At 43.1% G+C, this 16,698-nt stretch overlaps 1 protein-coding gene across 7 annotated transcripts in view; it reads right to left on the bottom strand.

The window, feature by feature from the left end:
* Positions 1-16,698, bottom strand: part of LOC128640941 (microtubule-associated serine/threonine-protein kinase 2) — a 538,333-nt gene that overhangs the window by 239,540 nt on the left and 282,095 nt on the right. For all 7 annotated transcript variants that reach the window (XM_053693406.1, XM_053693407.1, XM_053693409.1 and 4 more), the window contains one exon: positions 4,069-4,160. In XM_053693406.1, coding sequence (XP_053549381.1) covers positions 4,069-4,160 — 92 coding nt within the window. The remainder of the gene's footprint in view (positions 1-4,068; positions 4,161-16,698) is intronic.

The raw sequence follows: 16,698 nt of genomic DNA, 5'->3' as shown, positions 1-16,698 counted from the left end.
GAACGGCACACCGGGTCTATCCCACTCCTTAGTAACAATTTCAGTAAGTCTCTTAGGTATAGGAAAAACGTCAGTACTCGCCGGTACCGCAAAATATTTATCCAACCTACACATTTTCTATGGTATTGCAACTGTGTTACAATCATTCAGAGCCGCTAACACCTCCCCTAGTAATACACGGAGGTTTTCCAGCTTAAATTTAAAATTTGAAATATCTAAATCCAGTTTGTTTGGATCAGAACCGTCACCCGCAGAATGAAGCTCTCCGTCCTCATGTTCTGCAAATTGTGACGCAGTGTCTGACATGGCCCTAATATTATCAGCGCACTCTGTTCTCACCCCAGAGTGATCACGCTTACCTCTTAGTTCTGGTAATTTAGCCAAAACTTCAGTCATAACAGTAGCCATATCCTGTAATGTGATTTGTAATGGCCGCCCAGATGTACTCGACGCTACAATATCACGCACCTCCCGAGCGGGAGATGCAGGTACTGACACGTGAGGCGAGTTAGTCGGCATAACTCTCCCCTCGTTGTTTGGTGAAATATGTTCAATTTGTACAGATTGACTTTTATTTAAAGTAGCATCAATACAGTTAGTACATAAATTTCTATTGGGCTCCACTTTGGCTTTAGCACATATAGCACAGATATCTTCCTCTGAATCAGACATGTTTAACACACTAGCAAATAAACTAGCAACTTGGAAATACTTTTCAAGTAATTTACTATAATATGAAAACGTACTGTGCCTATAAGAAGCACAGAAAAAGTTATGACAGTTGAAAATTAATAAACTGAAAAGTTATAGCATCAAATTTGTAAAAAACACAATTTTAGCAAAGGATTGCTCCCATTAGCAAAGGATAACTAACCCTGATAGCAGAAAAAAAAAATAAAAAAAAATACAGAAATAAACGTTTTTTTTTTTTTATCACAGTCAACTACAATCTCACAGCTCTGCTGTGAGTGATTACCTCCCTCAAAACAAGTTTTGAAGACCCCTGAGTTCTGTAGAGATGAACCGGATCATGCAGGGAAGACAATAAACTTCTGACTGAATTTTTTGATGCGTAGCAAAAGCACCAAAAAAGGTCCCTCCCCCTCACACATAACAGTGAGAGAGATCAGTAAACTGTCATAAATTAAATAAAACGACTGCCAAGTGGAAAAAAATAGTGCCCAAAACATTTTTTCACCCAGTACCTCAGAAAATTAAACGATTTTACATGCCAGCAAAAAACGTTTAACATTAATAAATTGAGTGTTATTAAAAAGCCTGTTGCTAGTCCCTGCAAATTAGGCTAAAGTTTTATGCATACAGTATAATTCCAGTGAAGTGCCATTCCCCAGAATACTGAAGTGTAAAATATACATACATGACAGCCTGATACCAGTTGCTGCTACTGCATTAAGGCTGAGTTTACATTATATCGGTATGGCAGAATTTTCTCATCAATTCCATTGTCAGAAAATAATAAGCTGCTACATACCTCTTTGCAGATTAATCTGCCCGCTGTCCCCTGATCTGAAGTTTACCTCTCCTCAGATGGCCGAGAAACAGCAATATGATCTTAACTACTCCGGCTAAAATCATAGAAAAACTCAGGTAGATTCTTCTTCAAATTCTACCAGAGAAGGAATAACACACTCCGGTGCTATTATAAAATAACAAACTTTTGATTGAAGGTATGAAACTAAGTATAATCACCACAGTCCTCTCACACATCCTATCTATTCGTTGGGTGCAAGAGAATGACTGGTAATGGCAGTTAGGGGAGGAGCTATATAGCAGCTCTGCTGGGTGAATCCTCTTGCACTTCCTGTTGGGGAGGAGTTAATATCCCATAAGTAATGGATGATCCGTGGACTGGATACACTTAAGAGAAACATATATTCGCTTACAAATACACACCATTTTTCCTACTTGCAGGTTAGGCATTACATTCAGCAACTACTTAAAACAGATCCCCAAAAGACCCTCCTGAGATTAATAATGTACAGATTCTCTATAGCTGGGCCACTTTGTTTCTAAATGGATTACATTACAATTTCAACCTTATATGAAACCCGTAGACAATGCTTTGAAAAGTCCCTTTTAGAAGACCTATTTAGAGGGTGGACTGACATACTAGAAACACCTATAATGGGGAAATTCACAAGTTAAGGGAGCGACATTAGATGTAAAAGACTTGAACCAGGCATGGAGCACCATGTGAGGCGGTGTCATCAATTTACCAAGGTTATGCACAATTACTGGTAGGGGGACATGAAATTACTGGTAGGGGGACATGAAATTACTGGTAGGGGGACATGAAATTACTGGTAGGGGGACATGAAATTACTGGTAGGGGGACATCAAATTACTGGTAGGGGGACATCAAATTACTGGTAGGGGGACATCAAATTACTGGTAGGGGGACATCAAATTACTGGTAGGGGGACATCAAATTACTGGTAGGGGGACATCAAATTACTGGTAGGGGGACATCAAATTGGCGTTAGATATTTTTTTGTTTAATTTCCTGAAAGGCTTTGGAAAGTGTTCTAAGTAGTTGATGATAGCTGCTAAATTACTAATGATGAAACTAACTTAAGCATTGGGTCTCTGAACAGCCACCTACCTTCTTTGATTTTAAAAATATAGATATATTACAACAATTAATCAGAGAATGAGATATGTTGGGGGACCCTGTTAAATGGACCAACAGCTTCATTCTTAAGTTGGAGCCCTATATACTTACTTTATCCCGTGAAGTACAGAAACAATTTACCCCTTGAAAAACATGGAATATATTCAGGGATTTTAGTGGCAAGGTCAGAGGATTTTAAGTTTTTTATTGAGGTTTCATTCTGGTGGTGTGTTGGGGGGGGGGAGCTTCATAGGAGATTGTAGAGATTACTTTTTTGCTCTGACTAAGCTTAAATGGGAAGGTGATCCATCCTTGTAATTAGTTGATGCGATCCTTGTTATTTTTTGGCTAAAAAGTATGTCTTTTACTTATAGTTGAAGTTTTCCCATGTTTAACTAAAAAAAAAAAAAAAAATGTTGATGGCTGTATTTAAGTATCTTTATATCTTTGAACTTTACGTTTGGAAGATCCGACTTCTGTATGATGCTTATTGTACACACTGTCCTTGTCTGTCCAACTGTTTTTTATATCCTTTCTTGACTAACAAAGTTGAAATATATGTATTAATAATAATAATAATACTCTAACAGCCTTTTGTAGGCTTGTGACCTGGGACATTTTAATCAGCAGAAAAATGCTCTCACACATACACAATCTAATCATCTGACGATTTGTTTGGTGCTTTCTATTTTATAATGGCATTGCATAGAGATGTAGAGGTTTTGATCAATTGGACACAGGTTAAATGTGTTAACAATTGAGCTCTCTTCGCAAAGTATCTTCAGTACATTTATTTATGCTTAAACCAGTCACACACAAAAAATAAGTATTAAAACTAAGTTTAGTACTTAACTTAAATCATAACATTACATGTAATGAACTAGAACTCCTTTATGGAGGTTACCTACTTTGGTCAAAATATGTCACTAAACCCCTGTTTCATACAATTGTGCTTATAGTGCTCTGCTAGCAGTGTTTGTTGTGTGTGTATAACCTGGCGGAATTTGGTCTCTGCGGTCGCCCATAAAGTTTCTGTACAGGTTTGAATTTTCTCTTTTTAATTTGCAGATTTTGTTTTAATTTTCTAAAAAAAAAAAAACACTTCTCACATATGAATAACTTCTAAAATACTCAATTTAATGATCTTTAAAACACATTTGTCCAATTCCTGCCAAATCCATTCACAAATTAGCATCTACCACAAAAAGCAGCTGAAAAGAAACCACAACTGTCGGATAAAATAAATATATTACATGTAAGGTATAAACTACTACCTGACCACTCATGAACGAGGTGTTAATAGTATAATATTTCTGACAGGATCATTTTTACTAGATGTTACTCTAAGGCAGAAGGAATTAGCTTCAGACGATTGAGCAGCAATATTAGCAATTAACCATGTGCTTTCAGAAAGTGCACCAGAGCTTCCTGCTCACCTGTATGTCCATGGAGAGGGGAATGCGGCCGCGGCAACGTTGGAGAAGTACTGGAAGCTACAATCAGGCTCTTGCGATTACTAGTACGACAGCTGCAGGAGACAACAATTAACAACATTTTAGTTTTCAAGAAAGTCCATCAGGAAAACAAAAAAGAAACACTTCTATATTTTTTACTTTTTGTCTAAAATAATCATTCATATCAGTTAATGTCCTTATTATCAAATGTATGAGCAGCATTAGATCACTGTTTATCTTAAAACCCGTCCCACTTCTACATATGTGCAATTGTTTGCTACATAGCACACCTGGTTAATAAACCGAACAAAATGATTTCTACGTTCAAGTCAAAACATTAGAAAGCAGCGCTCACATATATCTAATGTACAGCAAAAGTGCAGTACACAGGGAGGAAGGTCAGTAGCTTAGCCATTAAATATCAGTATTAAAGGGATATCAAGCATTTTTTAAATGCTTAGTATATATCAGCAATTAAGCACCACATTACAAAAAGGTATGCAAGCACAATACATGTTTATATATAATCCTATATTATAAAAGACAAGAGTTTGTCTGAAGCCATCATGCGCAGTTCAGACAAACTCTTGCCGCTGATCGCACGCGCACCCTTGGCCAGCTGTTGATACTTCGCACGCGCGCACTCTCCCACCCACTTAGCATGTTTGTTAGCACTTTGACCCCCCTTGCTGCGCACGCACACTCACAAAACTGATTTGAGCACGCGCACGCGCACGCGAACCCTAGCCGCCTATCACACCCTCGCACTAGCCGTTGACAACCCACTTAGCCTACTAGCCTATCACACAATGCGCACGCGAACCCACGCGCACGCAACTAGCCTAGCCGCCTATCACACCCTCGCACTAGCCGTTGACAACCCACTTAGCAAATAGCCGTTGAAAGCAGCTGATCAGAGACAGGGGAGAGGGAGAGAGGGAGACAGGGGAGAGGGAGACAGGGGAGAGGGAGAGAGAGACAGGGGAGAGGGAGACAGGGGAGAGGGTGAGAGAGACAGGGGAGAGGGAGACAGGGGGAGAGGGTGAGAGAGACAGGGGAGAGGGAGACAGGGGAGAGGGAGACAGGGGAGAGGGAGACAGGGGAGAGTGAGAGAGGGAGAGAGGGGAGAGGGAGAGAGGGGGAGAGGGAGAGAGGGGAGAGGGGGGAGAGGGAGACAGGGGAGAGGGAGACAGGGGAGAGGGAGACAGGGGAGAGGGAGAGAGGGAGACAGGGAGAGAGGGAGACAGGGAGAGAGGGAGACAGTGGAGAGGGAGACAGGGGAGAGGGAGACAGGGGAGAGGGAGACAGGGGAGAGGGAGACAGGGGAGAGGGAGACAGGGGAGAGGGAGAGAGGGGAGAGGGAGAGAGGGGAGAGGGAGAGAGGGGAAGAGGGGAGAGAGGGGAGAGGGAGACAGGGGGAGAGGGAGACAGGGGGAGAGGGAGAGAGGGGAGAGGGAGACAGGGGAGAGGGAGACAGGGGAGAGGGAGACAAGGGAGAGAGAGACAGGGGAGAGGGAGAGAGAGACAGGGGAGAGGGAGACAGAGGAGAGGGAGACAGGGGAGAGGGAGACAGGGGAGAGGGAGACAGGGGGAGAGGGAGACAGGGGAGAGGGAGAGGGAGACAGGGGAGAGGGAGACAGGGGAGAGGGAGAGAGAGACAGGGGAGAGGGAGACAGGGGAGAGGGTGAGAGAGACAGGGGAGAGGGAGACAGGGGAGATGGTGAGAGAGACAGGGGAGAGGGAGACAGGGAGAGGGTGAGAGAGACAGGGGGGAGAGAGATAGACAGGGGGGGAGAGAGAGAGACAGGGGGGGAGAGAGAGAGAGGGGAGAGAGAGAGACAGACAGGGGAGAGAGAGAGAGACAGGGGGGAGGAGAGAGAGGCAGGGGAGTGAGAGAGAGACAGGGGAGTGAGAGTGAGAAAGGGGAGTGAGAGTGAGAGAGACAGGGGGGATAGAGTGAGAGAGACAGGGGGGAGAGAGTGAGAGAGACAGGGGGGAGAAAGAGGGGAGAGAGAGAGATAGGGCACAGAGAGAGAGAGAATATAAAAATAAAAATAAACCACACAGCCCGTGTGAACGGGCTTTAGGACTAGTCAACAATAAAGCGCCACATTACAAAAAGGTCTGCGCACACAATAAATGTTTATATATAAAAGCAATTAAGCACCACATTACAAAAGGTCTGCGCACACAATAAATGTATAAATGTGTGTGTATATATATATATATATATATATATATATATATATATATATATATATATATATATATATATATATATAATATATATATATATATATATATATATATATATATATATATATATATATAAAGACAGAAGATAAATGAACCAGTAGAAAAAATCCACTGAATCACTCCTAGGCGCTCACTGTCAAATAAAAGCTATGCCACAAGGTATGTACTCTATACCCAGCACCTCATAAAAAAACAGAATTTATGTTTACCTGATAAATTTCTTTCTCCAACGGTGTGTCCGGTCCACGGCGTCATCCTTACTTGTGGGATATTCTCCTCCCCAACAGGAAATGGCAAAGAGCCCAGCAAAGCTGGTCACATGATCCCTCCTAGGCTCCGCCTACCCCAGTCATTCGACCGACGTTAAGGAGGAATAATAGCATAGGAGAAACCATATGGTACCGGTGGTGACTGTAGTTAAAGAAAATAAATTATCAGACCTGATTAAAAAACCAGGGCGGGCCGTGGACCGGACACACCGTTGGAGAAAGAAATTTATAAGGTAAACATAAATTCTGTTTTCTCCAAAATAGGTGTGTCCGGTCCACGGCGTCATCCTTACTTGTGGGAACCAATACCAAAGCTTTAGGACACGGATGAAGGGAGGGAGCAAATCAGGTCACCTAAATGGAAGGCACCACGGCTTGCAAAACCTTTCTCCCAAAAATAGCCTCAGAAGAAGCAAAAGTATCAAACTTGTAAAATTTGGTAAAAGTGTGCAGTGAAGACCAAGTCGCTGCCCTACATATCTGATCAACAGAAGCCTCGTTCTTGAAGGCCCATGTGGAAGCCACAGCCCTAGTGGAATGAGCCGTGATTCTTTCGGGAGGCTGCCGTCCGGCAGTCTCGTAAGCCAATCTGATGATGCTTTTAATCCAAAAAGAGAGAGAGGTAGAAGTTGCTTTTTGACCTCTCCTTTTACCTGAATAAACAACAAACAGGGAAGATGTTTGTCTAAAATCCTTTGTAGCATCTAAATAGAATTTTAGAGCGCGAACAACATCCAAATTGTGCAACAAGCGTTCCTTCTTTGAAACTGGTTTCGGACACAGAGAAGGTACGATAATCTCCTGGTTAATGTTTTTGTTAGAAACAACTTTTGGAAGAAAACCAGGTTTAGTACGTAAAACCACCTTATCTGCATGGAACACCAGATAAGGAGGAGAACACTGCAGAGCAGATAATTCTGAAACTCTTCTAGCAGAAGAAATTGCAACTAAAAACAAAACTTTCCAAGATAATAACTTAATATCAACGGAATGTAAGGGTTCAAACGGAACCCCCTGAAGAACTGAAAGAACTAGATTGAGACTCCAAGGAGGAGTCAAAGGTTTGTAAACAGGCTTGATTCTAACCAGAGCCTGAACAAAGGCTTGAACATCTGGCACAGCTGCCAGTTTTTTGTGAAGTAACACCGACAAGGCAGAAATCTGTCCCTTCAGGGAACTTGCCGATAATCCTTTTTCCAATCCTTCTTGAAGGAAGGATAGAATCCTAGGAATCTTAACCTTGTCCCAAGGGAATCCTTTAGATTCACACCAACAGATATATTTCTTCCAAATTTTGTGGTAATCTTTCTAGTTACAGGCTTTCTGGCCTGAACAAGAGTATCGATAACAGAATCTGAGAAACCTCGCTTCGATAAAATCAAGCGTTCAATCTCCAAGCAGTCAGCTGGAGTGAAACCAGATTCGGATGTTCGAACGGACCCTGAACAAGAAGGTCTCGTCTCAAAGGTAGCTTCCAAGGTGGAGAGCCGATGACATATTCACCAGATCTGCATACCAAGTCCTGCGTGGCCACGCAGGAGCTATCAAGATCACCGACGCCCTCTCCTGATTGATCCTGGCTACCAGCCTGGGGATGAGAGGAAACGGCGGGAACACATAAGCTAGATTGAAGGTCCAAGGTGCTACTAGTGCATCCACTAGAGCCGCCTTGGGATCCCTGGATCTGGACCCGTAGCAAGGAACTTTGAAGTTCTGACGAGAGGCCATCAGATCCATGTCTGGAATGCCCCAAAGTTGAGTGACTTGGGCAAAGATTTCCGGATGGAGTTCCCACTCCCCCGGATGCAATGTCTGACGACTCAGAAAATCCGCTTCCCAATTTTCCACTCCCGGGATGTGGATAGCAGACAGGTGGCAGGAGTGAGACTCCGCCCATAGAATAATCTTGGTCACTTCTTCCATCGCTAGGGAACTCCTTGTTCCCCCCTGATGGTTGATGTACGCAACAGTCGTCATGTTGTCTGATTGAAACCGTATGAACTTGGTCCTCGCTAGCTGAGGCCAAGCCTTGAGAGCATTGAATATCGCTCTCAGTTCCAGAATATTTATCGGTAGAAGAGATTCTTCCCGAGACCAAAGACCCTGAGCTTTCAGGGATCCCCAGACCGCGCCCCAGCCCATCAGACTGGCGTCGGTCGTGACAATGACCCACTCTGGTCTGTGGAATGTCATCCCTCGTGACAGGTTGTCCAGGGACAGCCACCAACGGAGTGAGTCTCTGGTCCTCTGATTTACTTGTATCTTTGGAGACAAGTCTGTATAGTCCCCATTCCACTGACTGAGCATGCACAGTTGTAATGGTCTTAGATGAATGCGCGCAAAAGGAACTATGTCCATTGCCGCTACCATCAACCCGATCACTTCCATGCACTGAGCTACGGAAGGAAGAGGAACGGAATGAAGTATTCGACAAGAGTCCAGAAGCTTTGTCTTTCTGGCCTCTGTTAGAAAAATCCTCATTTCTGAGGAGTCTATAATTGTTCCCAAGAAGGGAACCCTTGTTGACGGGGATAGAGAACTCTTTTCCACGTTCACTTTCCAGCCGTGCGATCTGAGAAAGGCCAGGACGATGTCCGTGTGAGCCTTTGCTCGAGGGAGGGACGACGCTTGAATCAGAATGTCGTCCAGGTAAGGTACTACTGCAATGCCCCTTGGTCTTAGCACAGCTAGAAGGGACCCTAGTACCTTTGTGAAAATCCTTGGAGCAGTGGCTAATCCGAAAGGAAGCGCCACGAACTGGTAATGTTTGTCCAGGAATGCAAACCTTAGGAACCGATGATGTTCCTTGTGGATAGGAATATGTAGATACGCATCCTTTAAATCCACCGTGGTCATGAATTGACCTTCCTGGATGGAAGGAAGGATAGTTCGAATGGTTTCCATCTTGAAAGATGGGACCTTGAGAAATTTGTTTAAGATCTTGAGATCTAGGATTGGTCTGAATGTTCCCTCTTTTTTGGGAACTATGAACAGATTGGAGTAGAACCCCATCCCTTGTTCTCTCAATGGAACAGGATGAATCACTCCCATTTTTAACAGGTCTTCTACACAATGTAAGAACGCCTGTCTTTTTATGTGGTCTGAAGACAACTGAGACCTGTGGAACCTTCCCCTTGGGGGAAGTCCCTTGAATTCCAGAAGATAACCCTGGGAGACTATTTCTAGCGCCCAAGGATCCAGAACATCTCTTGCCCAAGCCTGAGCGAAGAGAGAGAGTCTGCCCCCCACCAGATCCGGTCCCGGATCGGGGGCCGATATTTCATGCTGTCTTGGTAGCAGTGGCAGGTTTCTTTGCCTGCTTTCCCTTGTTCCAGCCTTGCATTGGTCTCCAAGCTGGCTTGGCCTGAGAAGTATTACCCTCTTGCTTAGAGGACGTAGCACCTTGGGCTGGTCCGTTTTTACGAAAGGGGCGAAAATTAGGTCTATTTTTTGCCTTGAAAGGCCGATCCTGAGGAAGGGCATGGCCCTTACCCCCAGTGATATCAGAGATAATCTCTTTCAAGTCAGGACCAAACAGCGTTTTCCCCTTGAAAGGAATGTTTAGTAGCTTGTTCTTGGAAGACGCATCAGCCGACCAAGATTTCAACCAAAGCGCTCTGCGCGCCACAATAGCAAACCCAGAATTCTTAGCCGCTAACTTAGCCAATTGCAAAGAGGCGTCTAGAGTGAAAGAATTAGCCAATTTGAGAGCATTGACTCTGTCCATAATCTCCTCATAAGGAGGAGAGTCACTATCGAGCACCTTAATCAGCTCATCAAACCAGAAATATGCGGCTGTAGTGACAGGGACAATGCATGAAATGGGTTGTAGAAGGTAACCCTGCTGAACAAACATCTTTTTAAGCAAACCTTCTAATTTTTTATCCATAGGATCTTTGAAAGCACAACTATCCTCTATGGGAATAGTGGTGCGTTTGTTTAAAGTAGAAACCGCTCCCTCGACCTTGGGGACTGACTGCCATAAGTCCTTTCTGGGGTCGACCATAGGAAACAATTTTTTAAATATGGGGGGAGGGACGAAAGGAATACCGGGCCTTTCCCATTCTTTATTAACAATGTCCGCCACCCGCTTGGGTATAGGAAAAGCTTCTGGGAGCCCCGGCACCTCTAGGAACTTGTCCATTTTACATAGTTTCTCTGGGATGACCAAATTTTCACAATCATCCAGAGTGGATAATACCTCCTTAAGCAAAATGCGGAGATGTTCCAATTTAAATTTAAAAGTAATCACATCAGATTCAGCCTGCTGAGAAATGTTCCCTAAATCAGTAATTTCTCCCTCAGACAAAACCTCCCTGGCTCCCTCAAATTGGGTTAGGGGCCCTTCAGAGATATTAATATCAGCGTCGTCATGCTCTTCAGTAACTAAAACAGAGCATCCACGCTTACGCTGACAAGGGTTCATTTTGGCTAAAATGTTTTTGACAGAATTATCCATTACAGCCGTTAATTGTTGCATAGTAAGGAGTATTGGCGCGCTAGATGTACTAGGGGCCTCCTGAGTGGGCAAGACTCGTGTAGACGAAGGAGGGAATGATGCAGTACCATGCTTACTCCCCTCACTTGAGGAATCATCTTGGGCATCATTGTCATTATCACATAAATCACATTTATTTAAATGAATAGGAATTCTGGCTTCCCCACATTCAGAACACAGTCTATCTGGTAGTTCAGACATGTTAAACAGGCATAAACTTGATAAGAAAGTACAAAAAACGTTTTGAAATAAAACCGTTACTGTCACTTTAAATTTTAAACTGAACACACTTTATTACTGCAATTGCGAAAAAACATGAAGGAATTGTTCAAAATTCACCAAACTTTCACCACAGTGTCTTAAAGCCTTGAAAATATTGCACACCAATTTTGGAAGCTTTAACCCTTAAAATAACGGAACCGGAGCCGTTTTAAGCTTTAACCCCTTTACAGTCCCTGGTATCTGCTTTGCTGAGACCCAACCAAACCCAAGGGGAATACGATACCAAATGATGCCTTCAGAAGTCTTTTATCAGTATCAGAGCTCCTCTCACATGCGACTGCATGTCATGCCTCTCAAAAACAAGTGCGCAACACCGGCGCGAAAATGAGACTCTGCCTATGCTTTGGGAAAGCCCCTAAAGAATAAGGTGTCTAAAACAGTGCCTGCCGATATAATTATATCAAAATACCAGGAATAAATGATTCCTCAAGGCTAAATAAGTGTTAATATCAATCGATTTAGCCCAAAAAATGTCTACAGTCTAAATAAGCCCTTGTGAAGCCCTTATTTACAATCGTAATAAACATGGCTTACCGGATCCCATAGGGAAAATGACAGCTTCCAGCATTACATCGTCTTGTTAGAATGTGTCATACCTCAAGCAGCAAAGGACTGCAAACTGTTCCCCCAACTGAAGTTAATGCTCTCAACAGTCCTGTGTGGAACAGCCATGGATTTTAGTTACGGTTGCTAAAATCATTTTCCTCATACAAACAGAATTCTTCATCTCTTTTCTGTTTCTGAGTAAATAGTACGTACCAGCACTATTTGAAAATAACAAACTCTTGATTGAATAATGAAAAACTACAGTTAAACACTAAAAAACTCTAAGCCATCTCCGTGGAGATGTTGCCTGTACAACGGCAAAGAGAATGACTGGGGTAGGCGGAGCCTAGGAGGGATCATGTGACCAGCTTTGCTGGGCTCTTTGCCATTTCCTGTTGGGGAGGAGAATATCCCACAAGTAAGGATGACGCCGTGGACCGGACACACCTATGTTGGAGAAATATATATTTTCAGCAAGAAGTATCCAGCTGCCAAACCTCAAATGGCAGAGAGACCTATCACTCCTCAATAAAGAGATATAAATAGAAAGAGGCAGGGTGGCGCAGAAAACTCAAACTAGAAAATATAATAAATAGATAAATAAAATACAATACAATACAATTTATAGTAAAATATTATGACAATAAGTAGTAAAATGAAATAATATGTGTAAAAAATGTCTATTAGCTGTAAAAAATCCTAAACGATCAGATATAATCAGGAGCACATCAAATAAGGAGAGCACAGTCTTCAGGTGTTAGTCCCCTATTAGATGTACACTTACTTGAATGAACCTCAATCACATGAGGTAAGAATGTAGCACTTTCATAAAAGAGTAAGGCACTCCCTGTAGAAAAGATAGAACGATCCACTGGATCTCCCAGAGTGCAGGCTTCTGTATCTTGGAATATGGATAGTAGAATCCTCCAAAAGTCCTCGTGCTCTCTTTAGTAAGTAGTAACTTCCAATTCCTGTATTGTCTTCTACTCATATATGCAATTCCTGATTGGCAGAAATGCTCAGGAGCGTTGATGCATTGCGACTCCTAAGCGTAAAAATCAACTCTTGTGTTTAACCCCTTGTTACAGAAGAGGTTAGGGTCTTTCGTGACTTTACTACTTCCTATTTGCAAATAGGAAGTAGTAAAGTCACGAAAGACCCTAACCTCTTCTGTAACAAGGGGTTAAACACAAGAGTTGATTTTTACGCTTAGGAGTTGCAATGCATCAACGCTCCTGAGCATTTCTGCCAATCAGGAATTGCATATATGAGTAGAAGACAATACAGGAATTGGAAGTTACTACTTACTAAAGAGAGCACGAGGACTTTTGGAGGATTCTACTATCCATATTCCAAGATACAGAAGCCTGCACTCTGGGAGATCCAGTGGATCGTTCTATCTTTTCTACAGGGAGTGCCTTACTCTTTTATGAAAGTGCTACATTCTTACCTCATGTGATTGAGGTTCATTCAAGTAAGTGTACATCTAATAGGGGACTAACACCTGAAGACTGTGCTCTCCTTATTTGATGTGCTCCTGATTATATCTGATCGTTTAGGATTTTTTACAGCTAATAGACATTTTTTACACATATTTCATTTTACTACTTATTGTCATAATATTTTACTATAAATTGTATTGTATTGTATTTTATTTATCTATTTATTATATTTTCTAGTTTGAGTTTTCTGCGCCACCCTGCCTCTTTCTTTCTATATATATATATATATATATATATATATATATATATATATATATATATATATATATATATATAAAAGCAATTAAGCACCACATTACAAAAGGTCTGCACACACAATAAATTTATAAATGTGTGTGTGTGTGTATATATATTATATATATATATATATATATATATATATATATATATATATATATATATGTATGTAGTAGCGGGTGTTCCAGCACTCCGACTTTGGTCAGTTACTCAGCACCTGGGTGCAATCCTCAAAAGAATAAATAGAACAGTATAGGAAGATGAAGGGCACGCTCAGGATTTGTAAAGTTTGCATATCTGCAAAAAAATATTTATTCATTGTTCTTAGTCACAACTTTGTTAAGTCGACGTTTCGGCTTACGCAGAAGCCTTCATCAGGACAAGTAAAAACTCAAAAACGGCTAAAAGCCGTGCTCACCAGAACCGGTAGATAGATGACCACCTTACAAAAGGTCTGCGCACACAAATGTTTTTTTATATGAACAGTGTATATCAGTAATTAAATTCTGCATTACAAAAGGTCTGCACACAATAAAATGTATATATATGAACAGTGTATATCAGTAATTAAATGATGCATTACAAAAGGTCTGCACACACAATAAATGTATATATATATATATGATCAGTATATATCAGCAATTAAATGATGCATTACAAAAGTACAAAAGGTCTGACAAATGTTTTATATAGTTTTTATTATTGAAAAAGCTATATTTGACACTAACAGCACTATTTTTATATAGAAACAGCATATTATAAAACTGGTATAGCACTGTTACCTAGGGCATCTTAAGGCCTCCCTAAAAGGCAAGATTTTCAGGATTACCGTGGATTAGAGCAGGTAAAATAACCATGTTTACTAATCAGCTGATCATTTCACCTGTGTTCCAGATCAGATATCCTCAAAATATGGCCTGTTAGGGAGGCATGAGGACAGGTTTGAAAGTTTAAAGGGATAGGAAACATCAAATTAAAACTTGCATGATTTAGATGAAATGTGGAATTTAACTTCTATTATCAAGTTTACTTTGTTCTTTTGTATCCTTTGTTAAAAAAATATTTGTAAATATCCTACACAAATGAGAGCAAGCTGGTGATTGGTGTCTACACATATATGCCTTTAATAATTGGCTCACCAGATGTACTTGGCTTCCAGCAGTGCCTTTCTGCTCCGGATCTGACTTTAACTATGTGTTTTATGCCTTTGCAGAGGTTCTTTAAAAGCAATAGTGCAATAATAAACGCTCTAGCATATTAGAGGAATCTGTTGGCATTCCAGTATTTTGGGCAAGTTTTTCTCTGAAATTCTCAGTATTGAAGAGGTTAAGGCGAGACAAATGGGCAAGCAGGTGTGACATTTCCCGTTACATAGCAAAGAGTTTGTTGCTTTATAACCAAACTAACATGAGTGCAGAAGACTTGAGTGCATACTATTATACTGTTATACATAGATGAGCTAAAGACATTTGTATATTGTATACTAAGGTAAGATTGGGGTTGTCTATTTAATGCTATTTATCTGCATACACCGAATAATAAGTAACATTTAGTGACCTATGTCACAGGCTACAGAACCTGCTATTAGAGTAATACTTGGATGTGCAGCTGAGCTGGTCTATAGTAGATAAGGTTGGCAGAAGTGACTTATTGCTCAGCTTGTTATCACTAAGCCAGTCACGGCCCTTACTGAGAACATTCTACTTTGTGAGGGTACTTTTTGCCAGGCACAGCAGTTTGTAATATTTTTATATTTCATTTGCATTTTGTAACAAAACAGGAGCACCCCAATTAGTGTGTATGTACAATTGTATATACCAACAAAACCACAGCACTAAATCTGACTTCATCTGCTACAGACACCAGGGCTCTGACAGAGACAGGCGCACACCAGGGCTGTGACAGAGACAGGCGCACACCAGGGCTGTGACAGAGACAGGCGCACACCAGGGCTGTGACAGAGACAGGCGCACACCAGGGCTGTGACAGAGACAGGCGCACACCAGGGCTGTGACAGAGACAGGCGCACACCAGGGCTGTGACAGAGACAGGCGCACACCAGGGCTGTGACAGAGACAGGCGCACACCAGGGCTGTGACAGAGACAGGCGCACACCAGGGCTGTGACAGAGACAGGCGCACACCAGGGCTGTGACAGAGACAGGCGCACACCAGGGCTGTGACAGAGACAGGCGCACACCAGGGCTGTGACAGAGACAGGCGCACACCAGGGCTGTGACAGAGACAGGCGCACACCAGGGCTGTGACAGAGACAGGGGCACACCAGGGCTGTGACAGAGACAGGGGCACACCAGGGCTGTGACAGAGACAGGGGCACACCAGGGCTGTGACAGAGACAGGGGCACACCAGGGCTGTGACAGAGACAGGGGCACACCAGGGCTGTGACAGAGACAGGGGCACACCAGGGCTGTGACAGAGACAGGGGCCACACCAGGGCTGTGACAGAGACAGGGGCACACCAGGGCTGTGACAGAGACAGGGGCACACCAGGGCTGTGACAGAGACAGGGGCACACCAGGGCTGTGACAGAGACAGGGGCACACCAGGGCTGTGACAGAGACAGGGGCACACCAGGGCTGTGACAGAGACAGGGGCACACCAGGGCTGTGACAGAGACAGGCGCACACCAGGGCTGTGACAGAGACAGGCGCACACCAGGGCTGTGACAGAGACAGGCGCACACCAGGGCTGTGACAGAGACAGGCGCACACCAGGGCTGTGACAGAGACAGGCGCACACCAGGGCTGTGACAGAGACAGGCGCACACCAGGGCTGTGACAGAGACAGGCGCACACCAGGGCTGTGACAGAGACAGGCGCACACCAGGGCTGTGACAGAGACAGGCGCACACCAGGGCTGTGACAGAGACAGGCGCACACCAGGGCTGTGACAGAGACAGACGCACACCAGGGCTGTGACAGAGACAGACCGACACCAGGGCTGTGACAGAGACAGACCGACACCAGGGCTGTGACAGAGACAGACCGACACCAGGGCTGTG

The sequence above is a fragment of the Bombina bombina genome, chromosome 10 (assembly GCF_027579735.1).
Source record: "Bombina bombina isolate aBomBom1 chromosome 10, aBomBom1.pri, whole genome shotgun sequence".
NCBI lineage: Eukaryota > Metazoa > Chordata > Amphibia > Anura > Bombinatoridae > Bombina > Bombina bombina.
The sequence above is the reverse complement of the archived record's forward strand: the minus strand, read 5'-3'. Positions and strand labels throughout refer to the sequence as shown.